Source organism: Dromiciops gliroides, chromosome 2 (genome assembly GCF_019393635.1).
Source record: "Dromiciops gliroides isolate mDroGli1 chromosome 2, mDroGli1.pri, whole genome shotgun sequence".
In the NCBI taxonomy this organism is placed as follows: domain Eukaryota; kingdom Metazoa; phylum Chordata; class Mammalia; order Microbiotheria; family Microbiotheriidae; genus Dromiciops; species Dromiciops gliroides.
The window spans coordinates 440,863,520-440,890,678 of NC_057862.1; the positions used below are offsets into that span (position 1 = coordinate 440,863,520).

General features: G+C 41.8%; 1 protein-coding gene across 1 annotated transcript in view; it reads right to left on the bottom strand.

Moving 5' to 3' along the window:
- Positions 1 to 26,144, bottom strand: part of COL9A3 (collagen type IX alpha 3 chain) — a 63,160-nt gene extending 37,016 nt beyond the window's left edge. Inside the window, exons 1-13 of the mRNA XM_043986931.1 lie at positions 25,975 to 26,144; positions 24,466 to 24,534; positions 21,222 to 21,257; positions 19,834 to 19,905; positions 18,808 to 18,861; positions 13,034 to 13,069; positions 11,571 to 11,594; positions 9,717 to 9,770; positions 9,101 to 9,154; positions 7,739 to 7,780; positions 2,353 to 2,409; positions 1,179 to 1,232; positions 507 to 560 (exon numbers count right to left, since the gene is read on the bottom strand). Coding sequence (XP_043842866.1) covers positions 507 to 560; positions 1,179 to 1,232; positions 2,353 to 2,409; positions 7,739 to 7,780; positions 9,101 to 9,154; positions 9,717 to 9,770; positions 11,571 to 11,594; positions 13,034 to 13,069; positions 18,808 to 18,861; positions 19,834 to 19,905; positions 21,222 to 21,257; positions 24,466 to 24,534; positions 25,975 to 26,040 — 672 coding nt within the window. The 5' untranslated portion in view covers positions 26,041 to 26,144. The remainder of the gene's footprint in view (positions 1 to 506; positions 561 to 1,178; positions 1,233 to 2,352; positions 2,410 to 7,738; positions 7,781 to 9,100; positions 9,155 to 9,716; positions 9,771 to 11,570; positions 11,595 to 13,033; positions 13,070 to 18,807; positions 18,862 to 19,833; positions 19,906 to 21,221; positions 21,258 to 24,465; positions 24,535 to 25,974) is intronic.
- Positions 26,145 to 27,159: the final 1,015 nt, after the last annotated feature.

Consider the following 27,159-nt stretch of genomic DNA (forward strand, 5'->3'; position numbering starts at 1 on the left):
ACTTCCTAATACTGTCTGATAACCATGGGAGAGAAAGAAAGTTATCATGAATTGTGGTTCTTTTTAGTCTGCAATTCCTGAGTCTATTTAAATATAAAGCTTTTGCCTTAATTGTACTAGTCAGAAAATGAAAGTGTCATTGAATTTCCACAAGTTTACATTTTATACCAGGGGAATCAGAACATAGGAAGTATATTTTAGTGTCTCAATAGCTCTAACTAGTGCAGAGATGTTTTTCATACAATCAGTCCCTGAAATAAAAGGCTAAACATTAACACAATTCACAAACAGGTTACTTGTTCTTTCCTTGTTGTGACATTTGATATATTTTACAAACAGTATAATGGGCTTAAATGGTAGTCAAGGCTAGAGAGAGCCTTGGAAGGTAAAGAGTAGAAGGAGCTAAGAGATTTCATTTTGGACTCAATTTAAATTGCAGCTTGAATGAGGTAGGTATTACATCCTACCCTTCAGATCATCTCACTTGAACCTTCCCCAATTCTTACCTGTAAACCAATTGTTCCAGGGATACCAGCAGGCCCTGGGGGACCAGGATCACCCTGCAACAGAAACCACCACTTACTTAGAAAGGGCATAGTCACATATCTATTTGACACTTCTGCATCCCTTCAGGCCTAGCTTCAATCCTTTTGTGGCTGTTCTGTCTGACTTCACCCCAAATACACGCTTCAGTGTCTACTTCCATACCAAAGTGTACTTACCCTCACATATATGGAACATGAATTGGTTTAGTCTTTATTCTGCCATCCCTGTCTCTTCTTTTTTTTTATTTTAATTTTTTAAAAATTTTTAGTGAGGCAATTGGGGTTAAGTGACTTGCCCAGGGTCACACAGCTAGTAAGTGTTAAGTGTCTGAGGCCGGATTTGAACTCAGGTACTCCTGACTCCAGGGCCGGCGCTCTATCCACTGCACCACCTAGTTGCCCCTATCCCTATCTCTTCTGCTTGAGATTATGAGTTTGCAGAGGACAAGGACCCATGATGAGTCATTTTGTATGCCTAGCTCAGTGCCCCACATGGAAAAGTTCTTAAAGAGCATGGATACTGAAATTATATTGTCACCTAATCCTCCCAGCAAACCTACTGTGCTGTCATCTCCAAAGGAGCAGCCTTCTTTCTTCCTCAATGATAGAAAAAATACACCTTTTAGCATTTACCTTCTCTCCATCTTTCCCCACTTCTCCTTGCTCTCCTTTGTAACCTGTGGGTCCCTGAAAGAAAAGATAAAGAACAAGTAAGTCTTCCTAGGTCCTAGGACTTCAGTGAACCCTGGAGCATCAGTCAGTTTCTGACTGAGCCAGAGCAGAGGGGGTGTAGTAACAGAGGGTCCTCCATCTGAAGCCAAGCCCTAGAGAAAACCATACAGTAAAACAAACAAACAAAAAAGAAAACCCAACTGTGATAACAATGGCCTGAGTGTATCCCTACTTTAAAGATGAGGAGACTGAGAAACTGTTTTTCAAACTCCTAGACCATTGTCCTCTTCCCCTATGCCACCCCAGATCTCCTTTCCTCAGGGTGACTGACCTTGAATAATTGGAATTTAGCTTCATCCATACCTTGCTACTTTCTAGAGATCCACTGGTAATAAAAACTACTTTGAAAATAGTTGCTGCACGTGAAGGGGTCAAAGATACAGAACTGTACTTGGACACACAAAATGAGTTTCATTTCAACCTCAAAAGCTCCTTACACCTTATTCTGGCCAATTGGCAGTAAACCAGAGGCTTACACTTGTCAGATTCAGCAATTAAATAGTACCTACTATGTGTAAGGCACTGTATTGTGTTAGCTATCTTTGGGGGGGGGTGGAAGAGTTGGTGTTGGTGGAGTCTGAACCTGTGCTTTTAATAGTGTTTGGGGATTCCCAATATGGCAACTCTCTCCACCAATGCAAATCAACATTTGATCTGTAATAGAGAGTTACTTGGGGCACTGAGAGGTTATGTGTTGCCCAGCACCACATAATTTGTGTGTCCAGTATTCCATACAAATGAAACAACATTCCAGACAAATAGAACTTGAATCCAGGTCTTCCTGACTGTCTATTGACTAGAGATACAAAAGAAAGAAATAAGAAAAGATCAGGAAAGAAAAGAACAGAACAAAACAAGATAAAAGAAAAGAAAAAAATGAAAAATCCCTACCCTCTAGGGACTGACATTATCTTGGATGACCACATCCCAGCATTACAAACACTAGAAGTCTGAATAGGAGAGCTTTATGAAGTTACAATGGCTCCTCACTGATTCTTTGAGGTTAAATCCTGCTTCCATGGTCAGGTCTGTGACACATAGTAATTGTATTTCTTCTTTTGAGCTGTGGGCTTACCTTGAATCCTGGCATTCCTGGGGGGCCAGGTGGGCCAGGTGGGCAGATAGCTGGACACTGCAAGAGATCAAAGAATAGAAATTTTTCTTCTCAATCCACTTCTGACCACAGAAAAACACAAAGAACAAATTTGAATCAAACATCTGGGAGTTCAGGGGCAGAGCCAAATGGATGTGAAAAGGCAGGGACTCACCTGAGATCTCCCCCAAACCCCTCAAACAACTTTAAACGTTGCCTCAAAACAAATTCTAGAGCTGCAAAACTTACAAAAGGATGAAATGAAACATTGTTCAAGCCCAAGATAACTTATAAGGTCAGTAGGAAAGGTCTATTGCATGTGGGTGAGAGTGAAGTTCAATTCAGTGAAAGCCTTGCCCCAGCAAACCAGCAATAGGCCTTAGGTGTGACTGAATCAATGGTGGCAATAGTGATTTCTGGATCTCTGAGCCCACAGATGGTAAGGATACTGGGCAACTGGTCGGAGGGAGATTATGGGGGGCCCTTTGCTGGCACTAGGGGCAGGACTCTTTTGCATTGCCCATACTTAGATCTGGGTCACAGTACTGGGTCTCAGTCCCAGGGTGAGATAGAGCACTAGCAGACCAGAGCTTACAGCCATAGTGGAGCTAGGACCCTGATCACAGTTTCAGGGTGGAAAAGAGAGCTTGTGGTCACTTTTGGACTAGAGCATAGGTCAGGAGAGTAGTGAACACACCTCTCCTTAGATTATACCACCTTGGAAGAACTGAGTAAGTAAGAGAAGTAGTAAGAAAGGAAGAGGAAAAATTAAGAAGAGGAATTAAAGTGATGCAAGAAAATCATGGGGAGAAAGAGTAAATATTTTGGTAAAAGTAGACACAAAAACAAAACAGCAGGGGTGGCTAGGTGGCGCAGTGGATAAAGCACTGGCCCTGGATTCAGGAGTTCCTGAGTTCAAATCCAGCCTCAGACACTTGACACTTAGTAGCTGTGTGACCTTGGGCAAGTCACAACCCCCATTGCCCCGCAAACCAAAACAAAACAAAAGAAAAAAAACCAAAACAGAAGAAAATAACACCTTAAAAAACAGAATAAGCGAAATGGTAAAAAACAAAAACAAAACACACACACACACAAATCCAATGAAGAGAAGAATACCTTGAGAAGTAGAATTGGCCAAATGGAAAAAGATAGACAAAAATTCACTCAAGAGAACTCCTTACAAAGCAGAATTGGTCAAATAGAAAAAAGGACAAAACCTCACTGAGGAAAATAATTTTTTAAAAATTAGAATTGATCAAGAAATCCCACTACTAGGTCTGTATCCCAAAGAGATTTAAAAAAAAAGGAAAAGAAAAAGGACCTACATGTACAAAAATATTTATATCAACTCTTTTAGTGATGGCAAAGAATTGGAAATTGAGGGGTGCCTATCAATTGGGGAATGGATCAGTTGTCTTACCCCTTACCACATAAGGTTTGGTACATAATTGTGACGGAATACTTTTGTGCTATAAGAAATGAAAAGCCAGATGGTTTTTTTAAAAATCCTGGAAAGATTTACATGAACTGACACAAAGTGAAATGAGCAGAACCAGGATAACTTTGTATATAGTAACAGCAATATTGTATGATGACCAACTATGAATGTCAGCTATTCTCAGCAATATAATAATCCAAGACAATTCTGAAGGATTTAACAATGAAAAATGCTATTCATCTCCAGAGAAAGAACTGATGGAGTCTGAATGCAGATTGAAACATATTTTTTCTTTACTTTAGTTCTGTGTTTTCTTTCACAACATACCTAACATGCAAATGTGTACTTGGTGGGAGGGAGGGGTGTGGTGGTGGAAATGACAGCTAGGTGGCACAATGGATAAAGCATCAGCCCTGGATTCAGGAGGGCCTGAGTTCAAATCTGCCCTCAGACACTTGACACTTACTAACTGTATGACCCTGGGCAAGTCACTTAACTTTCATTGCCCCACAAAAAAATAAAAATAAAATAAAATGTGTTCTGTACAAGGGCCCATGTATAACCCATATTAAGTTGTGTGCCCATTGTATTCCATTAAGAAAATGGGGGAAGGAAAGAGGGAGGCAATTTGAAACTCAATTTTTTTTTCAAAATTTTAAAAAATGAATGTTAAAAATGTTTTTTACAAATAATTGGGGAAATAAAGGTCTAGGAGATCATCAAACTCTAGAGACTGATTTTTGCCATGGGCAATAAAAGGTTAGTTGTTTAAGGAAATCAGTACAGAAAGGCTGCTTCTAAGATGAATAAGTGAATGGATGAATGGATGAATGAAAAACATTCATTAAATGATTACTATATGCCAAGCACTGAGCTAAACATGGAAGAAACAATTCACAAAACTAGAGAGTCCATGCTGTCAAGGAGCTCACATTCTAATGGAGGAGGTAACACTTGTAGAGAGGAGTGGTGGTAACATTTATAAAGGAATGGTGGGAGTCATAGAGTGGTGAGTGCAGCAGTAGAAGAATTCCTTGATACACCAGGTGCAGAGGTAATGATAGTGTTGATTTGAATATAGAAGCCTGACTTTCCACCAAGGAGGGAGGGAATAAACATTTACTAAGCATTTACTGTGTGCCAGGAACTGTGCCAAGCACTTTCCAAAAAATATCTCATTTGATCTTCACAACAACTATATGAAGGACTATTATTATCTCCTTTTTACAGTTGAGGAATCTGAAGCAGACAGAGGTTAAGAGACTTGTCCAGGTCACACACCTAGTAAGTGTATGAGGTTGGAACTGAATTCAGGTCTTCCTGACAGGCCCTGTGCTCTATTTACTATGCTACCTAGCTGCCTTAATGACTAGGTTCAGAACCAGCAATGACAAAAACATGGGAGCAAACCCAGGATTTCCAGTCGGCTCAGATTAGTGACCCTTAACTGAAACCACAGAAAGTTGGTTAGATGGATTAGGGGGGTTGATTTTCACAACCTTTCCTTTGTTCCCATGACACCTTAACATGAAGTATACAGATAGACCATTATTTGAACACCTAAATTCTCAAGATAGATTGAGAGGGTAGCTAGTCACTATTTGCTTTACAAAAGAATTTTTCAGGGGGCTGCCAGGTGGTACAATGGATAAAGCACCAGCCCTGGATTCAGAAGGACCTGAGTTTAAATCTGACCCCAGACACTTGACATTTACTAGCTGTTTGACCTTGGGCAAGTCACTCGACCCACATTGCCCGACAAAACAAAACAAAAAACAAACAAAAACGAATTTTTCAACTCATCAAGGGACTTCTGGTTCTTGAAAATGGCAAACTCTTTTCACATTTAAAACAGTGAAATGATTTACATAACGCTCATTCCCCCCCCCCCCCAAAACTTTTCAGGACACGTATTGTCCATTTGTAGTTAGTTATAAACAACTTCCTTCAAGCAGTCTCACTCATCTACATTTTAAAAAGGAATAAACTGAGGCTTTCAGAGGGCAAGAGAATCTTCCAAAACACAAGGAGCAAATGAGTATGAAAACTGGGATAGAAATCCCAGTACCCAAGCTCAGAGCTTTCTGACAATGAGAGTTCACATTTCTGTCACACTTTACATCTTGTAAAAGTCATCCCCTAACAACAATGACATGAGGTAGATATTGCAAATACTATGTTCAACAAGTAAATATCACAAGACTTGTTCTTGTTTTATAGATTAGGGAACTGAGGCAGCTAGGTGGCATAGCAGATAGAGCACAGGGCCTGGAGTCAGGAAGAACTGAGTTCAAATACAACCTCATATACTTACTAGGTGTGTGACTCTGAGTAAGTCACTTGACCTCTGTCCACCTCAGTTTCCTCAACTGTAAAATGGGAATAATAATAGCACCTACCTCCAAGGGTAGTTGTAAATCCAATGAGATATTTGTAAAGTGCTTAGTACAGTTCGTGGCATATAGTTGATGCTTCATAAATATTTACTCCTTTCCTCTCCTTCCCTAAATGAATGGTAGTAAGCATCAGGGCAGAACTGAGGTCTTCTTGATTCCAAATCTAGTTTTAGTTGCCTTTCCTACCACAGGTGACTATTGCAATAACCATCAGACTAGTCTGTCTCTTTTTCCTTTAGTACAAAGTAAGCAGGTTAATTAGGAGTCCAAAGGGGAGGCCCAGGAAGAGAAGCTATAATTCTCAGATAAGATGAACTCAGTCCTGCCACCCAAAGGCTGGCTGCATTTCTTTGAAAAAGTGAAACTGACTATTTATTTTTGGTTCTCAAAAAGGAGAAAAAACCATACCCTCCCAAAATGTTTTTTTTTAAATACACAGAAGTGAGGTGTTAACAGATGTTGTCATAAGCAGCACTGCTGACAAGTGAGTCTCTTCAAAAGGAAGCTGGAAATAGTTTGTAGTGGGAGTGGGGATAAGTGAAGCCATATTTCTCTCACCGGCTAGCACAAGCAGACAAATTGATCCCAGGGTCATAGTTTTAGAGTTGGGAAAGAACCTCTGAGACCATCTATTCCAGGTATCAAACACCATGGCCTGAAACCTGAACTGGATTAAAATGTCACTGGGAAATAGTTAACAAAATAAAAATTCAATAGAACATAATGTTAAGATACGGTTTTCTAAGTCAGTATGTGGCCTGCAGGGATGATTATGTATAGGTTAGTGGCCCAAATGACTTTGACTTCACTGATGTAGTCCAAGTCATCATTTTATAGATGGGGAAACAGGCTCAGAAAGTTTAAGTGATAGGTTTACACATGAATGAGACAGGATCCAAAACCAGGCCTTCCTTACTCAAGTTGAGTACTCTACTGCTCATATCACTTAGCTACCATGAGGTAAGAATAAACCCCAATACCCATACTGGTATATGGCAATCCTCAAGGCCTATGCAGGATGGCCCAACGACCCCATATTTAATACAATCTTGTAAATTAAATTCCACCCACTTTTCACCCCATGTGATCTAGAGAATGTTTAATGCAACATTGTATGCTCTTTTCTTGATATATTGTTACTCTAGGTGAGTAACTTTCTTCAAGAAGGATTCAACATAGCTCTACAAACATGGCCGACCATCTTCAGTAAGCATAACACAATTCAGCCACCTCCTTTCTCCAGGGGCCTCAAAGCATTTTATAACCACCCCTCAAATTCCTCAGCCTTACTGATGCTCTTTAAGAAAAGGCAGATAACATCCTCTCCATTCTTCAGATTAATTTAAAAATCACACACACAACAACTCAGAGACATTAAATCATTTGTCTGCAATTACATGACCGAGCTAGGGTTGGAGTTAGAATAAAATTTTGCCTGGCCCTCTCTATTCACCTCTCTGTCTTTCAGTTTCTGAGGACTGTATGCCTAGACCCAAGTCAATTCCTCTAGAAAACAAAGAAAAATTCCTACCTGGAGGTCACCAGCACCATCAGGAAGGACCCCTGGGTGTCCCTGAAATAAAAAAAAAAGTTTTAGGGCATCAACTGAAACATTTACATCCTTCCCTCTTTGTCTCACTCCCCATTTCCACTAGAGACTGACTTTAAGATTTTGGAATTATCCTTAAGATGGCATGCCTCATTCATCTGCTTTCTGCCTTTCCAGTTTTATTATGAACTCCCCAATGAGAGGTACCAACCTCTTCTACTCACTGATCTGCCTACTACAGGGTCCAGTGAATGCTAATAAGTTCTTATTCACTGATCAGTGGGTTGTGTGATCAAGTCACAAGCTAGGACCTTCCAGCACTCTCTGATCAGAGAGGAAATAGGACCAAGCAAGGGGGTCTCTGAATGGAGCACCCTCCACTCCTACAAGTGTAGCTAGTCTCTGGGTTTCCAGGGTTAATTGTGGCACAAGAAAATAAGCACAAGCTTGTTAGCCCATGTTCTCAAAGCTGTCTTCCTAAGGGAGATAGTGGTATAGTAAATTAATTCTCTTCCAGAAGATTCCTCTAGAGCAAAAGGTCTTAGCTTGGGGTCTATGGAATTGCTATCTATCTATCTATCTATCTCCTTCCTTCCTTTCTTTCCATTTCTTTCCTTCTAACTGTTTTTCAATTTGTTTTCTTTGTTTTATTTTATGTACCTAAAAACATTATTCTGAGAAGAGGTCCAAAGTCTCCCCCACATTGCTAAAAGGGTCCATATCACAAAAAAGCTCAGAACCCCTTTTCTAGAGAATGGGGATAAAGTGAAATCCTTCTAGTCACACCCCATAGTCCTCACCATGGAGCAACACAAGAGGCTAACAAACCTTTCCCATTCTGCAAATGAGGGAAACAAAACCTAACTTTATGCTTTGTATCAGAGATAGACAACCTGGTAAGGGCAGAAGATGCAGACTCTTCTTGTGCTCAACTGGATATATGACCTCAGGATCCTGCCCTGTAAATCCTTCCTCAGAGGAAAGAATACAGGTGGCCTAAATTCCTGGACACAGCTCAATGTGGTGAATCATAAGTATTCAATAAATGTTGTGTGAATGAATGGGTGAATGAAGGACATGGGAGAGATCCTACCTCTGACACCCCAGACAACCCCTTTGCTTCAGGTCCTCTCCTCTCCTAGGACTTATTTTTTTCCTGTCTCAGAGCCCAAGGAATTTAATATACTGCTTTGGCTAGGAGCTTGACAGAATGAAAAGATCCTCGGCCCATCCCAGTATTGATCTTTTCTTCTGTCCATCTTGTCTCTTTCTCAAAGCCTCCAGCCCCTGACCATGAAATGCCTAGTCTTTCTTTTCTCTCAACAAGTCTGTAGTGGTACTTACAGGAGGTCCTGGGGGGCCTGGGGGACCAGGAAGTCCTGGGAGTCCAGATGGTCCCTAGAAAAGAGAAGAAACATGGTTCAGAAAAGGGTACAACTTTCACTCTGAAATTGAGAAAAAGTTGCCTCCAATAATGACTCCACTGCAGCTTTCTCTAGTCCATCCTGACCCTGTCTCAAGAGCAGGTTGATATAGCTCCTGACAGGTCTCCTTCCCAACTTGAGCATCTGTCTCCCTGTCAATCCAGGGTTTGGGATGGTATTTCTGCTCTGGTTGTTTCCTGGAGTTGGGTCTGCATCAGCATAGCTCTTAAACTATGAATAACATACAGGCAAGGGACTAGATCTGTGCCACCCTCTCTGTACTGTGTCCAGCCCAACCCAGTAAGGCACCGTGAACAGTTAAGAACTACAGGTTTTTTGATGATACATGTATAAATTGGTAGCATTGTATCTAGTCCCCTAAAGTAGGGACCATTGTAGGTACCTGTGAGTGTATATATGTATAAGCATATGTATATATGATATGGCTAGCCTAGAAATACTTGTCATTATGGTACAGAAATACTAGTTTAACCTGGAAATATCAACATGGTTTTAGCACTGGAATAGTCACTTACAGGGGGTCCACGGACTCCATTTCCTCCTGGGAGGCCACTCAGTCCAGCCTCACCCTGGAGAAAGAGAAAAGCAAATATATCAGGACTTGCTTCTTTCAGCTCTAAATTTCTGTTTATTATTGGGGGTTAAGGGGACGTGGTTAGGCACCCTGCTCTGGAGCTGTACCTGAGGAATTATGAATGAATGAAGAAACATTTAAGTGCTTATTATGTGCCAAACACTCTATTTAGCAATAGGGAGAGAGAAAAATTGAAAGAGTCCCTGCTCTCAAGGAGTTCAAACTGTAATTAAGGCTATAGCACATAAAAGAAAGTTCTTCTACAGAAGGGCAGATTAAAAAAAAAACACCTGGAAGTCCTAAGGGTGTTGCCCTGGAGCAGCTGGAAAGGACTAGAGATCCATAGGTTATATCAGCAGGTCAGATGACTGCAGGGAATAGAGGCAAATCAGACTGGCTCTGGTAGAACTTCATCTCATAAATGAAGTTGTTGAAGACCACCTCATTCAAGTTCTGTAAGCAGTAAGCATCTAAGGGAAGAGGGAGTGGGGCTGGCCCCCATCCCCATCGGTGGTGGTTATTGTTCCTTTTTTATTCTTGAAGAAGACCAATGAAATCATGAAGATGATGTCTTGAGTTGCCTGTGAATTGGATTTAAGTGAGGCAGAGCTGCACAAAGTCACCAGCCTCACTCTCTCCTTTAGATTCACTGAAGTACGGTGGCAAGAAAAAAGTCAGTGACCCAGGATGCAGTGGGTGATTTTGGCCTTTCTTAAATTAATTTTTTCCCCCAGGTCTCAGTTTGTCTGAGACCACACCCATTCAGTAACTAAAAGCTAGGTAAGAATTGAGACAAAAGATGCCCCAATTTACCATTACAATGATATCATTTTGGGAGGGGAAGAGCCGCAGTTTCTGGTCAGAACAGAAAACAATTGTTATTTACACTCATTCTAAACCATCAAATCCTAAACTATGAGCCACTGAGTTTTGGGTTAGGGGTTTTATTGACCATTCAAAGAAAGCCAGAGTAATTTGGGTTTTTGTTTTGTTTGTTTTTTGCAAGGCATTGAGAGTTAAGTGACTTGCCCAGGGTCACAAAGCTAGTGTCAAGTGTCTGAGGTCGAATTTGAACTCAGGTCCTCCTGAATCCAGAGCTGGTGCCTTATCCACTGCACCACCTAGATGCCCCCTACTTTACTAGCCTTTAAAACCAACTTGCAGGGGCAGCTAGGTGGTGCAGTGGATAAGGCACCAGCTCTGGATTCAGGAGGACCTGAGTTCAAATCCGGCCTCAGACAGTTGACGCGTACTAGCTGTGTGACCCTGGGTAAGTCACTTAACCCTCATTGCCCTGCAAAAAAAAAAAGAAGAAAGAAAGAAAGGCTAGTAAGGTAATTCCATTTAAAGCACAATGGGTTTTTTAAAAGCCTGTTTTTTCAGAGCTATATTTCAAGAAATCAAAAATGAAAACCATGCAAGACAAAAAAGCAAGCAGTACCAGCTATCTTGGAAAAGCAAACAAATGAATGAAAAAGTCTGTTTATTCATTTTGAATTATTCTGCACAGAGGCATCAAATTAGATGGGTGCTGCCTACAGGTCACAGGCCTTTGGACCATTACAAGAGAGACATCAACTTAGTCCCCTCTTTGGCTCTGTTTGGAGCAAGAACTGAACTGGATGGACAGCCGGTAGCCGATTCCAGGTCTCTGGTTACTGATTCAATTAGTTGCCCTACTGTAGAGATCTAGGACTTTGGTTGGTCTTCACTGGTTGTTTGGAGATAGCACTAAAATTTGGAGGAAGAGAAGGTATCACCAAGAACATAAATTCTCTGAGCTATTTCAACTTACTGGTGGTCCAGGAAGTCCTTTGCCCTGCAAACAAGAAAGGGTGGATGTTATTCAGAAAGTAAATACTGAAAAGTTAACATAGCTGCTCCTCTAGCTCTCTGATTAAATTTGAATCTGGGAAATGGTTCTAGTAGGTCAAGAGGAAAGACTGGGTAGGATTCAGGGTAGGTCCTCTCCAGGGGCAGGGGATATGCTATAGTGGACTTTTTCCAGGAGTACAGAAAAACAGGAGATCAAGCCTTTGTGTAGTGGGACCCCAAGAAATCCAAAAGATTTAACCCCCCTAGGCTAAGGGGGAAATAGCTCTCTTTGCCACCTCAGGTATGAAGTGTGGCAGGACATGTGGTCAGTACACTGATAAGCAATCTAAGGTCTGCAAGAGGGTATGCAGGATATGGATGGATGGATGCTGCACATCCTACTGATACCCCATTATCAAAGATCCCCTCTTAGTTATCTGGCCCCCATTTTTGCATTTCCTCTTGCTTTGTAATTCCCTCCCATTTCTTTGTTTTATAAAGATACAGAAGACCAGGTCTTCTCTTACTCTAGTGGGACAGTCATCATGGTGATCTGTTTCTGTCATATTCTTCTCTCCTAATAAATCTTTTTATTTTACAAGATTTGCAGTGAGCCTCTAATTCTTTGGGTAAGATAGCCTCCTGATCCAGGTCTTAAGTCCCCCCAACATTTGGACATTTGTTCCTGAGGTCCAGTCTCTTAGGAAACTGAGCAGAACCAAGAGAGCATTTTATATAGTAACAGCTGTATTGTTTTAAGAACAGCTTTGAGTGCATAAGTTATTATCAATACCAAATTAACTATAAAGGATACATGAAGGAAGACACTATTTGCATCCAGAGAAAGAACTGATAACTAGAAGAATGTATAGAAAAATTTTACAAATATACACCTATTTGTGTCTAATGGTAGCCATCTCTAGGGCAGATGGGGGAATAGGGAAGAAGAAAAATTAATTTACATGATAATTTTGTATATTTAAAAGAAATAGTAGGTTGTTCATAGTAGATTTGTAGTTTCATGTGCAATCATCTTTTTTATTGTACTATGTACAATAGGGGGGAAAAAAGAAACTCTGGTAGATCCTACTGGCAGACTCAGAAAGGGACAATCATCTCTAGGTTTTCTGCTTATTTCCCTTATGATGGTCTTATTGCCAAGAAATTGTTAACAATGCCCATGACTCCTACCAACATTTCACCAGCGCCTCCCTTAAATCCTATAGATGAGGGCTTCATAAACTTTTCCCACTCTCAACCCCTTTTCTCCTGAGAAATCTTTCCTGTGACCCCTGGTATATAGATATATAAAATGGTTATACAAATCAAACATTTACTGCCAAATTTTTTATGACCCCCCCCCACATTCATTTACATGAGCCCATATGGGGTTACTACCCACAGTTTAAGAAGCTTTGATATAGATAAGAAAAAAGTATTTACCCCAAGCCCAGGAGGTCCTGGGGGTCCAAGGCTACCCTGTGGAATGAAAACACAAATTAGTGACAGAGTTTCCTCAGATGGGGAGGGTAAAGGGGCAGAAACTTCAAGGGGAAAGAAAAGCCAGCTCTTTCTTTTTTTTTTACATTCCTTTTTTTTTTTTTTTTGGTGAGGCAATTGTGGTTAAGTGACTTGCCCAGAGTCACACAGCTAGTAAGTGTTAAGTGTCTGAATCCGGATTTGAACTCAGGTCCTCCTGAATCCAGGGCCGGTGCTCTATCCACTGTGCCACCTAGCTGCCCCAAGCCAGCTCTTTCAATCTCCAGCCTGCTTATCTCTAGTTGGGTGGTGCAGTGGATAGAGTGTAGGACCTTCTATCAGGAAGGTCTGAGTTTCAATCTGGCTTCAGACACTTATTAGCTTTATTAACTGCTATTTGCCTCAGTTTCTTCATATGTAAAAGGAGAATAATAATAGTGTCTACCTCCCAAGCTTGTTGTGAGGATCAAATAAGATAATATCTTTAAAGTGCATGGCACAGTGCCCAGTGCATAATTAGCACTATATAAATGTTTATCCCAGTCCCTAATCCTGGAATATACATTATCACACCTGGGCATTACTTTTTTTAAAAAAATTACTTTTTGTTCTCTAAAGAACTTTCACATCCATTATTCATTTATTCATTTGGCTCTCACAGCTGCTGGGCATCTCCATTTGACAAAAGAGAAAACTATGGCCGAGAATGGTTAACTGACTTGCCTGAGGTGACACAGTTAGTTAGTGACAAAGGTAAGCCTAGAACCTAGAGCTCTTGAATTCCAGGCTTCTCTTGCAATTTCTCCTCTATCCAATAAAATTTGGAGTCTAGACCTCAATACTAGGTGTCCTGATTGCAGTTCTTCCTCATCTCCTTGCTAAACCAGAAAGCCCTAACTATAGTGTGGAGAGCAATTTGCTCTTGTAATTCCTGCCCTAAAATGAGATCACTGTCAGAGTCGTCATATATATGTTTAGTGGTTAACTATACCCACAAAGTGAAAGATAGGTAACTTTAACTCTTGTTTCTCATAGTTGATCGCTTGGGGAAATACTTTGGAAAAAGTTAACTTCCAAGTGGCTGAAACTAGATGCAGGAGAAAGGGTGAGATGACCTCTGGATGCCCCTTCCATCCCAAGGAGTTCCCATTAGTCAGGACACAAGGCAGGAAGGTACTCAGGAATCACACCTTGAATGAATGAATGGCAGTGGAACTTAGAGATTGTTCTTTTATCTGCATGACTGTCAACTATATGAGGGCAGTAGCTATGTCTTAACTAAACTTTGTACCTCTTTGCAGCACACAGCAGTGTTCTACACATGGTAGATACTTCATAAATATCTGATAAATGACTAAATAAACATTTAAAATCATTCTCATGCTTAGCAACCCAGGATGCCTCTCCTATGTCAGTACAGACAATCCCTTGCACTGACGCTGCCCTTTTTTCTTCCTACTCCTAACATCTGATGCAGCCCCAGCCCCCAGTCCTGAATTTACATTTGAAACCCCACCGTCAAATCAATGAAATCACTCTTACTGCACATTGTCCATGATTCTACTTAGTGGCTCCTATGGCAGGGGGGATGGGGGTCATACACTCTTCACCAGAAACACCTGCTGCCCAAGTAGTGGTGTTAAAGGACGGGAATGGAGGGGGTTGGGGGTGGGAGGAGGTTAGGAAGGTAGCCTCTGAACTGGATGGGATGAGAAATTATTTTCATCCTGACACATATTAATTGCAAGTTTGGGCCTGATTGAGAACTCCTCCTGTAAGCAAGGGAAAGACATCCCTTAGAGGGCCCTTGTGGGGACATTAGAATGAATTAGATTTATTTCTATAGGAAATTAGTCCAGTTAATGCTTCCTGACAGCCCAGGCTGGAAGGCAGGAAGCAGGGCTGCTCAGCAGGTAATTAGAATAAGGTTTGCTTTCTCCCCTTCATGTGTGAGCTAAAATCAAACTGAAAAGGTGTGTATGTAAACCCCAGTGAAAGAGGGCAAAGTGCAAAGCTTGGAGCATGGACTGTGGGTGTGGGACTGTGTAAAAGGGAGCCAGAAGATGAATTTGAATGGGCGTCTTTCTTGTCAAAAGGAAATCAATGCTTGCAGTCCCACAGACTGGCAGTGAGTGTGCTTATAGAAATGGTGAGGCTTTGGGCTTCTGGGAAGCCTATTGGCTCCTACTTCTGGCACATCCTGATGAGTATGTATGGGACACAGGTTTCTCAACAAGTCCCTGATGCTTCTCTATGAAGTTTTCCCCATACCTTGCACCTCCCCATAGGCCTGGAAAGGGAGCCCTGACTTCTGTGTCCCCATTGCTAAATGGGACTTTATTTGTTCTACACTGACTCCAGGATGCCCACCCTTAACCTTGCCCCCTCTGACAGCTTTCCTTGAAACCCCAATCAATGGGAAAAGAAAGTGATTATCTCTGGTGACTTTGGAATAACCTTCCCAGATCTCTCCAGACTCCACCTCCAAATCTTACCCCTGGTAACTAATTTTTCCACCCTCCCCCCCCCACCAATTTCAGGCTACTCTCCCCACCTTGCACCTATACCCCACCCCTGTAACCCTTGGAACATAGGTGGGAGGATAGCTCAATACCCTTATTTGATATATGTGGAAAAGAAGGCACAGGGTCACACAAATAGTAAGCATGAGCAGTGGGATTTGAACCCAGGTCCTGTGACTCCAGAGTCAGTGCTCGGTCCCCTGTATCATGCTGCTCAAGATCTGGTTGCTGAACTCCTAATGGCTGGAGGTCCAGTTCAGTTGGTGCTTTTTAGCTTTGTCCCTCTAGCAATTGGTACAAAGATTAGAGGTTGTCCTAAAGGGAACAGTCTCATTCTTTGTATACTTTTATTCTCCCCACATTTTGACTAAATCCAAGAAGGCAACTCCCTGGTCAGCCAGTGAATTAAGGTGAGTAACATTCTTTTGTTTTGTTTTTTTGTTTTGTTTTTGTTTTATTAGTGAGGCAATTGGGGTTAAGTGACTTGCCCAGGGTCACACAGCTAGTAAGTGTTAAGTGTCTGAGGCCGGATTTGAACTCAGGCACTCCTGACTCCAAGGCCCGGTGCTCTATCCACTGCGCCACGCAGCTGCCCCAGTGAGTAACATTCTAAGCAAATTCACTATATGGAAAGTCAAATTTACAAAGCAGATGAATTAGGAATCCTCCCAGAAAGGTTCCTTTAAAGAACAGCCTCCCCAGTGAACTTAATTTTTTGTTTATGGGACATTTTCTCTGTCTAAGATATGGTATGCACAGGGACAGGGAATGGACTTGTGATTTAATTGGTATAAGGAACAACCAAGTGAGAAAATTCCCTCTACTAGTACAGGTGTTCGTCTTCTCTGCAATTTACATTCTTAGAGATTTGCCTAGAGTTCTGAGGTAAAGTGACATACCCAGGGTCATACAACATGACACTCAATAAATATATGTTTTTTGGACAACTAACTCATTGGACAGATGAATGCCATATAAAGATCCTTACAGCTGGGGTTAGAAGCCCTAACTATATAGATAAAAACATTTATTTAAAAAAACATAAATAAGGGCATAAAGTTAAATTTACTCCCCCAAAAGTTTATATATCTATACTACACCTACATCTACACTTACATCTATATCCATGTCCATGTCCATGTCTATGTCTATATCTGTCTATGTCTACATCTATATTTATCATCTATTATCTATCTATCATCTATCTATCTATTATCTATCTACCATCTATTATCTAGCTATCATCTATCTATCTCTATCATCTATCTATCTGTCTATCTATCTATCTGTCTGTCTATCTATCTATCTATCTATCTATCTATCTGTCTGTCTGTCTGTCTGTCTGTCTGTCTGTCTGTCTGTCTATCTATCTATCTATCTATCTGTCTGTCTGTCTGTCTGTCTGTCTGTCTGTCTATCTATCTATCTATCTGTGTCTGTCTGTCTGTCTGTCTGTCTGTCTATCTATCTATCTATCTATCTATCTATCTATCTGTCTGTCTGTCTGTCTGTCTATCTATCTGGCTTTTTAGCACACCTGGGATAGGTAAAACTTGAAAACTATGATCCTTTAATGTCCCCTGCATGCATTAAGCCTTCAGCATAATACCTGCAACTTTGCTAATCACAAGTTATTTATTTATGGATCACTGGGAGCATGATTGTTTTTGTCATTTAAATGTTTAATTTTAATAGAGATGTAGTGTGTCATAGTGAATAGAGAGCTGACCTCAAAGCCAGGAGGACCTACGTTCAAGGTCCACCTTTGACACCCTAACTGTGTGATCCTGGGCAAGTTACTTAATCTTATAGGGCCCCAGGCAACTAAGAATTGCTGAGAAGGTGCTGATCTGTATTAGTAGAGGGAATTTCCTCACTTGGAAGTTTTCAACAGCATTGAAATCACAGGTGCAGAACTAAATTCTAAAAATGTGTATTTTTTAAAAAAATAACTCTTACTGAGTGTTGCATTCTAGTACTGCCCACCTAGCCTGTAGCTAGTCCTTAGTCTTCTTTTTAGGTACCTATTCTTTATATAAGGTGAGGTACAATTATAATCACTGCATAGAGATGAAGGCGAGAAACAGGGCTAGAACTGTGACCTCCCAACTACTTTCCAAGCCTACAGCTGGTGAGAGCTATGGGAGTCCTGTAAGCAGGGCCTTCCCTCTTCCTATTCTCTAACCTCATACACTACTTATTCCTGAGGAGCTGAATGGACAATGCAAAACCCAACCTTGCTGTCCAGAGATCCTGCATTCCTCATCAGCAAGAGTCAAGTGAAGAGAGGACTTAAGCCAATAAAAACAAGACTTTGGTCTGAGTCAGACTTTTATACATAATGACCGTGGAGAAATGTACAAATGTAAGTTAACTGGGCACAGAGAAAAGGTTCTAAATGGAACTATCCTAGTATGGTTAAATCATATCCTAAGACACCAGGTCAAGTGTCTCTGGCTGACGGCTCTTCAAGGCTATGGGGGGCAAGCTGCCCTCCATTCCGTCTTCCAATAGGGCTTCTTTTCTGCTTGCCTTCCTGTTCCCTTCTTTCTGTGCATAGGCCTCTGGTGAGCTGGAGACCCCAGAGGTCATAGAGAAGGCAACCACAGCTATCCTCTTGCCAACCTCACAGGGTCCTAGTCAGGAAAGTGCTTTGTAAATCTTTAAAAGCTATTATATAAATGTGCATTGTTCATTTTATTCCCAAACCCTGAAGCAAAATAAACTGAGGCCTGGCCCTTTATAGATATTCTGGGATCCACAGGGTCAAGGAACAGCTCAAGGCTTTCACGGACAAGTAGGAATGAAGTTATCTCTTCTGTGCCCAGTGACTGTACCCTGGGACTACTTCTGTTCTCCTCACCCCCTTCTTTTATAGCTCCCAGAGCATCACTCCAATCACATCACTATTGGCTGGCAATATTATTTTTGACATGGTTGTAAAAGTATAAAGGGGCTTATGGCGTTTGTTTAGATGAGGGCTCTCAAGCTATGTAGGGGTTTATGGGACTCAACTGAGGAGCAGCCCAGGGGATATATATAAATGAACAAACAAACGAATGAATGAATAGACAAATAAATGAACAGATAAATAAATAAATGGATGAGTGAATGGATAGATGATAGATAGATAGATAGATAGATAGATAGATAGATAGATAGATAGATAGATAGATAGATAAACAGGAAGGCCATACAGACATTTCAGGAACTTACCCTTTCTCCAGGTGAGCCTTTGGGACCAGGGGGCCCATCCTGACCTGTCAGACCCTGAGGAAGAGGCAGAAAAGAAAGGAGTCATATGGGGAGTACTCTGCTACATAGCAGGGAGAAAGAGGGATAGTCTGCTACTTTATCATTTAAAAATGAAACACCAAGGAAACCCCCAAACAGCAGGAAGCAAAAGTGTCTCCTCCTCAATATTCCTGGCTCTGCCACAGTTCAAGCAAACAGATCCCAACTTAAAGTTTTTCTGGCCAGGCCAATCCTGACCTGACTGTCATAAATGGTACTGGGCATGGGGGGGGGGAAGGAGAGAAGAGGGGAATTTCTCTTCCTATGTAAACATGCAAAATACCACACACAAATAGGCTTTTCTTAGTTTTCCATCAACAGGCTCTTGGGAACAGGGAAAGGTAGAAAGACAAACATTGCTTGTCTTAAGGGACTTATAATTCCTTTTTGCATCTAAAAACCAAGGTTATGGGGGGTATTGGTGAGAAGACATTTCTTAAGATTCTTCACTTTAATATTAGTGGCAAAATGGTGCAAGGGTGGTCCGAGGGAGGAAGAAATAGGAAGAGGAACAAAGAAGCCTGACTTGTACACCTCTCTAAGCGTGAGATTTAGAGTTAGAATGGACCTTTGAGACCTTGGTCTCTGGATAATTAGGAGTTGGCTCAGCTTTAAGCTTTCTAAGGAGAGGAACATCATGGTGCTTCTTTGTCCTGCCAACAATCTGCCAGCAATCACAGATTATTTGGTTATTTGGGTTAGAGCCCAAACTCCCAAATCTGGAGACTTCCTGTAACTTGGCCCCAGCTTGCCTGCATGAATGGGCAGTGGGAAAAGAGAAATTATAACTCACTCCTGGAAGTGGTTCTGAGAAATCTTGGGACCCCAGCAAAGGAATTGGGTTCCATGCAGGGGAAGCCAGCAGCCTTTCCTGGGACAGGATAGGAATGTAGGGAGGAGTCCTGAGCGCCCATAGGAATGACAGAAGACCGAAGCTCTGATACTCACATCTACACCTGGCAGCCCAGGCAGCCCAGCTTCTCCAGGTTTCCCTGGCTTCCCTGGGGATCCTTTGGGGCCCTGCCCAAGAAAGAGAGGAAGGAATGAAGGAGATGGTCTGGTTTCATATGATGTGGCACAGTGCTTGGTTCATGGTAGGCACTTAATAAGGGCTTGTTCTTTGGAATTTGTGCCCTTATCCCATATCTCCTGTGGAGACTGTCGGGCAAAAACCTACTGTCTTCCTAGTTCCTAGACACAGACTATCTCTTTTAACAAGGTAGATTGGTCAGCTTTCATCTTTTCCTGTAAACCAATCCTGTCCCTAGGTGCATCATTCTTCCCAGGTTAAATGCATCCCTCCCTTCTTTTTCCTTCTTCAGAGCTATGTTCCAAACTCTTCTCTGTAACAGCTTCCCAGAAGGCAGGAGGGTAACGGTGAAGGAACCAAGCTCCACCTCACTCTAGTCATGTTGTATGTCAGTGCTTACCTGCCCTAGATTTCCCCCTCCCTTCTGAGTCACACTTTTCAGTCTTTTTCATGCATATAGGTTGTGTCTCTCCATGCTGTAACATTCATAAGGGTGGGAACTAGGTTCCCTTTATTTTCTTTTGGATTTATCCTTTTCTCTGGGCTGCAGTGTCTAATATTGGGCTATGAACCTGGTTGTTAAATGACTTTTAGATCTCAAAAGCCAGTGGAAACTGGAAGCCCTAATCTGCTGTTGGGCAGACAACTCACATGTTGAAAGCAGTTCATTCCCTGCCAATAAAGAGGGCTCCTTTAGCTAAAGAGATTGAAACAACCCATTGCCCCAAGCAAAAATTTCCCAGTGCTTTTCACTAGCAGAATTTGAGGTCTGTCTCCCTTAATTCATCTAAGACAAACAGACCACAATAAGCAATGGATCAGATGGGTAATTGAATAGGATCATAGAATCAAATTAGAGGATACTTGTAAAAGCACAGAGCCCAATATATTAATAGGTTCTATAGAAATACTTATTCCTTTCCCCTTCCCTAGGAAGTCTCTAGGCCAAAGGAAATATCAGATCCCACATATGAAGTCTTCTGCTCCCCAAGCCCTCTCTTTCTGCCACCTCATCCTTCAGCATCCCTATTTCCCTGCCCCTTTATCTTTCTCTGTTCTATTTTGAGGGTTCCTTCTTCTCAAGACATCTAACACCTATTACTCCTGACTTCCCCAGCCTGTTAGGGGAACAGAAATAGCCAGGTTAAGGAATGAACTGTTCTGCCACACTTGGTCCTACACCAAGTGAGATGTCCTGGGTAGGGTAGCAGATCATTGTCCCCCAATTTTATACCTGTCCCCCTAAAATTCTCCCCTACCAATGCCTGAAATAACCTGGCAGTTGTTTAATTAGGGACACACTTACCGGAGGGCCAGGAAGACCCGGAGGACCAGCTTCACCCTGTGACAGGGGAAAAAGCAATACATCCAAAATGTTAAAGACAGACCTAGTCCAGTTTCCCACCTTCTTCTGCCCATGTGGAATGAAGGTGCTTTGAGATGCCCAAAGCCACCCTGGGAATCCCACCCACATTGCATCATTGATGCACACTTTCTGTGTTTAATTCCTGCATAGTTTTATCCTCAGAAAAGGGAAGGCAGGATACTGAAAGATTTCTAGTACAGAGTCCTCCCTGATTAATCCAGAAATAAGAGGCCGGGAGCCAGGCGTCCTAGGTACAGTGGAGATTTGGGAAGACTTGTTGTAGAGAGCTGTTGGCAAGACATTTCTTTGCATTCAGGCTCCAGCATCTTTCCATTGATTGTCCCACCTCTGAGAGAGGATGACAAATTGACTAATGTTGGGAAGGTTAGGCTTTGCATCTAGAGAAAAGATATCTTACTGGAAAACAGAGAAGCATGAAAAGTGGTCCAGAAACAGAAACACGAAGGCATTTTTGGTCTGCTTGTTAATTTAATCCAATAATTTTTTAAAGCATTTTGGGACTAAGCCCCCAAATTTATTAAATGTGCATATGCCCTTTGACCAAGTGATACCAATGCTGGGCATATATCTTTATTATTATTATTATTATTATTAGGCAATGAGGGTTAAGTGACTTGCTCAGTGTCACACAGCTAAGAAGTGTATCTTAAGGAACGGAGACAGAGGTAAAGATCCTATGCACACAAAAGTATTTATAGTACTACTTGTTGAAGCAAATAACTAAAAATAAAGCTAAGGCCCATCATTTGGGGAATCGCTAAACAAATTATGGTATATGAATATCCTGGAATATAACAGTACCATAAGACATAGCAAATATGATGGATTCAGAGAAACTGGAGAAGACTTGAATGAATTAATGCAGAGTGAAATGAGCAAAACTGGGAGCAAAATCTAAACAGTGATCATAATAATGTAAAGGAAGACAACTTTGAAAGACTTTGGAATGCTGATCAATGCAATGACCAATCATGCCTTCAGAGTACTGAGGATGAAGCAGTTTCCCACCTCTTGACAGAGAGATGATAGGACATGGAGTGCAGAATGATATATTCCCCGAGATAGCTAATATGTTGACTTGTTTTGTTTGACTGAACTTTTTGTTATAAGGGAGGTCTTTGATTTGGGCAGGAAGAGTTGGTGGGTAGTGTTAGTGATGTTTTAAAAAAAAGAAGGGGGGGCAGCTAGGTGGCACAGTGGATAAAGCACCAGCCCTGGATTCAGGAGTACCTGAGTTCAAATCTGGCCTCAGACACTTGACACTTACTAGCTGTGTGACCCTGGGCAAGTCACTTAACCCCCATTGCCCCGCAAAAAAAAAGGAGGAAGGAAAAGAGTATCAATTAAACATTTAAAAAACAGACATATGAAAGCAGAAGGAAGTTCTTTTTATACATTAAAAAATTGTATATTAGAGAACTCCCAATTTTATATACAATCCTCTTTTCTATCCTTTGTACATTAAATTTGTTGATTTTTTAAAGTTCGCAATAAAAATAAGATTTATATTTTTAAAAATGTTCCAGGGGCAGCTAGGTTGTGCAGTAGATAAAACACCAGCCCTGGATTCAGGAGGACCTGAGTTCAAATCCAGCCTCAGACACTTGACACTTACTAGCTGTGTGACCCTGGGCAAGTCACTTAACTCCAATTACCTCACCAAAAAAAAAAAAACTACTGCCCTCAATGAAGATGTTGAAGTAGGATATTACACTGCAATAGTTCATTGTGTTGTGTATGTGTGAGGGGGGGGGAGGGGAGTATTTGTGCAGAATATGGTCATTATAGCCATTATCAGCCATTGACATCTTAGTTTTTATTAGCACTAGCTAATGGAGGACTGAGGGTAGAAAAAAAATAACAGAAGAAAATATGGGTATGCTGGTCTAGAGGGCCTTGAGTAATAAGGCCACTGGAGACCACTAAGGGACTAAGAAGACTTAAGCTAAGACACTAACTATGAGAAATGAGGGGACATAAGATGGAACACAGGTGGTCAAGGAAACTCTGCCTAGTTCACAGTTTTGCCTAGAACCATAGGGGATTCAATATGGTAGACCTAAACCTGGTATTCTCAGAAAGCCAAGACCCCACTTGCCCAGGGATCTTTCATTCATTCCTATTCAATAAGGGTATTTCAGAATGAATTCTCCCCCACCCCACCCCCTTCCTGATTCCATTCCATTCTGCAATTAGAAGTGTCTGTCACAGCCTGAAAGTTTGAGGGACACAGTTCTTTCCTTATTAGACCTGCCTGCTCTACCCATAGAATAGGGGCCAGAGACAGTTAGGTCTCTATTCCTTTGTAAAACCACAGGAGTTACTGTGGTAGGAAAAATGACCACCTTGAAACCTTAGGGAGCCTGCTTTGTGGCTTACTAAACTTAGTGGTTTTACTAAAATGGGAAAAAACCAAATTCCTTAGTGCTTTCAATGTCTGATTAGCAGAGACTTCTATGAAAAGGGAAAAAGGGGAAAAAGGGAAAGGGGGGAGGTGCATATGGAAAGGAGATAAAAATGACACTTTCTGAGAAATGGGTGATAAGATTTCCAGGTGCCTATCTGGTTAGCACTGCTTAGCAAGGCTTAGCAGCCACAGCTACCCATAAGCATTTGGACCCTAAAACAAGGTCGCAATTCTCTCCTGAGTTCATCACTAAAAGGTATGTTTCTTAACCTCCTTCCCCGTGAAACCTGCTAGTAGCAAACTCTGTGGACCTTGCAAAGAGATCACACTGTAGTACCCTTTTTCCCCCAACCCCCACCAAGAGAACCAATTTTAGTCTGAAAATTAGGTGAAAGATTTAGCTCTTCTCTTTTTGGGGGTTCCCCTGAGACATACCTCTCTCCCAAAGCAGAGCCTTACCCCACCACCCTCTTCAACACTCTTTCCCACTTGAACTCCCAAATACCTAATTCTTCCTCAGGTCAGAGATCAATTCCTCAGACAACTACCCCAAGAGCACTTTATGAAATTTTATAACAGGTTTGCCAATGTTGAGGAAAATACATTTTTTTTCTTTTCCATTTTTCACTTGCAAATTCTACTTATTGAAAAGGAAATTTTCCCATTAAGCTACCTAGGAGCTTGAGTTAACTCTCCTGTGTTATTTCCCCTTTGACTTCCCACTGGCATTCTTCCCTCCATTCCAAGAACACTCACATCTATGCCGTCTTTTCCAGGAGGTCCAGGAGGTCCTTGAGGTCCAGCAGGGCCCCGGGGCCCCACTTTCTGATAGGAGAAACAAAGAGATGGCATCAGGTAAATGTCCCCCAAAGATAGATAATTCCCTGCCCCATTCCACTCACACTCCAGCATGGCAATCAGTCAGCCAACTAGTATTAAGTTCCTACTGTGTGTCAGGTACCATGCTAAGTGCTAGGGATACAAAGAAAGACAAAGAACAGTCCCTGCTTTCCAAGAACTCATCGTCTAATGGGGATCCCAATATATACAAAATTAGGTACAAACAAGATATACTACAGGATAAATCATCAGGGAATTTCAGAAGGAAAACACTAAAATTAAGCAGAACTTGGAAAGGCTCTTACAGAAGGTAAAATTTTAGCTGAGAGTCAAAGGAATACAGGGAAACTTGGGCAGGGAAGCAGGAAAGCTTTGGGGGCTCAGAGAATTCTCCATCTCAGGGAATTGGATGAGACTTGGAGCTAAGATAACTTTCCCCTTCTCAGAGTAAGCTTCTTTAACAGCCCTGCCAGGCAAACAAAGTCACCTTAAAGGACCAGGGCAGATAAAACACTACCATGCTTTTATGTGTTGAGACCACCTAAACTCACAGCAGGAGCGGGTCAGCAATTATTGATATCCAAAGTGAGGGACGTCTAGAGGGCTGCAGAGTGCCATCTGTGTGCCCTGAAAGAGGCCTCTCTGTCAGAGTGGTTAAGGTGTGGGATTTTTTTCACTTTTCATTTTTAGCCTCTTGGTAAGAGAGTCTGTACTGTGGCATGGGCTCCACGGGGAACCTGGTACAGCAGCAGTTTGGGGAACAAAGATCTCATTGTAAACCTTGCCTGGAGAGCTGGGGCTCTGCTCTCCGGGGTTTCTCTAAGAAGAAACGGAGACATAGAGACGCCTGGCAGAGGGACACTGTCAGACACCAGTGACTCCCAGGTGACACATGAATTAGAGCCCTTCCTGCATGAGGTGGGCACTCATGGTTGGGGGGGAAGGTGGGAAGAGTTGGGGAGGGGAGGTTCTTACATGCTAATGGGGAGCTCCACTGAAGAGAGAAGGAATGATTTTAGTATTTCCTCTAAATGCAGTTAGTTAGGGTAAATAAAGTGTGTGCTTAATCTCATGCTATTTTGGCAAAAAAAAAGAAAGGAAAAAAGATTTTTAATTCTACTAGTTTTGTTTTTGCAGATGGGAATGTTGAATCTAATAGTGTCACCCACTCTCCACATGAAAATTAGTAGTGACTTTTGGATTGCGGAATGAAGCCATCCATTCATCCATCCATCCTTCCCTCCCTACCCCAGATAAGGTTTCCAATTCTCTCTCGAATTCCTGCTCTTTCATCCTGAACAAATGAAAACTGGAACCACCTACTTGTTAACCCCTACCTCTACATCTAGAAGGAAGAGCAATCGGTGCCCATGTTAGCTCTTTCTTTGCTTTGACCTCAAAGTAAGGAGACAAAAGAATGCTTACCTGAGCTAAGGAGGTAGCTACAAGTTGACTGAGAAAAAGCAGTACCAGGACAGAGGTTGTAGCCATGGTCCCTGCAGGGTTGAGCTGGGGCTGGCTGCCTCCTTTCCCGGTTTCCAGACAGCTTCTCTCCCTCACCTTTCAGCGCCTGCCTTCGCCAGCCAGTCCCCTCAGTGTCCAGACTCACCCGATCTCCAGCTAGAGGCTCAGAGCCAAGGGCAGCCTTGCTAGGGCGTGGAGACCAGGTTAACTGAGGAGGCGGGCTGGGGAAAACAGGGGGCTGGCCAACTTAGTGAGTGACACTGGGCTCTGAAAGGACCCCCATTCACACCCTTTCACACAAGCACTGCATTCAAAGCCAAGGGTGGGTCTTCTCCACGTACCAATTGAAGATCAGGAGTGTAAAAATAACCAAACTGAATAAACTATTGAAAAAACACCCATGGGAACCTGAATGGAGGTTGGGAAGTTAAAAAAAAAATAAAGTCAAGATGATTTTTTCCCCTTTTCAGCTAGACTCAGATAATGTACTCTTCAGTTTACATCCTCAGCAAACATACTCTTACTCAGAAACTCAGTTCCTTAAAGAGAAAGCCCCTTCACCACAGCACTACTTCAAGGAGCCATCACTGCTGAAATACTGGGGGAAAGCCCCCCATGGAGAGCCAGGTAATTAATTTCTTTGATATGACCCAGAACAGGGATATGACCATGAGTCCCACAAAATCTAAGGGTCTTTGGGGGTGGTGATAAAACTCAGACCTAGGAACATAAAAGTTCCTGATCTATTTCTTTATTTTTTATTCTGAATTTAATATGCACCCACAAAAAGGGAGACTATTTCCACGTACAAAAATAGAACAGTAAAGATTATGTGTAAAATAATGAATTTCTATTATGTACAACTTGCTTTTAAAACATATAATAACTTTTTAAAAACATTCCATTTATTTATTTATTTTGTGGGGTAATGAGGGTTAAGTGATTTGCCCAGGGTCACACAGCTAGTACATGTCAAGTGTCTGAGGCCAGATTTGAACTCAGGTTCCCCTGAATCCAAGGCTGGCACTTCATCCACTGTACCACCTAGCTTCCCCCATATATAATAAATTTAACATGTTATTATCGAAGCTGTCTGACTCGTCTGTGCTTCCCTCTGAATTTCCTTATGTTCACTTCTGTTCCTTT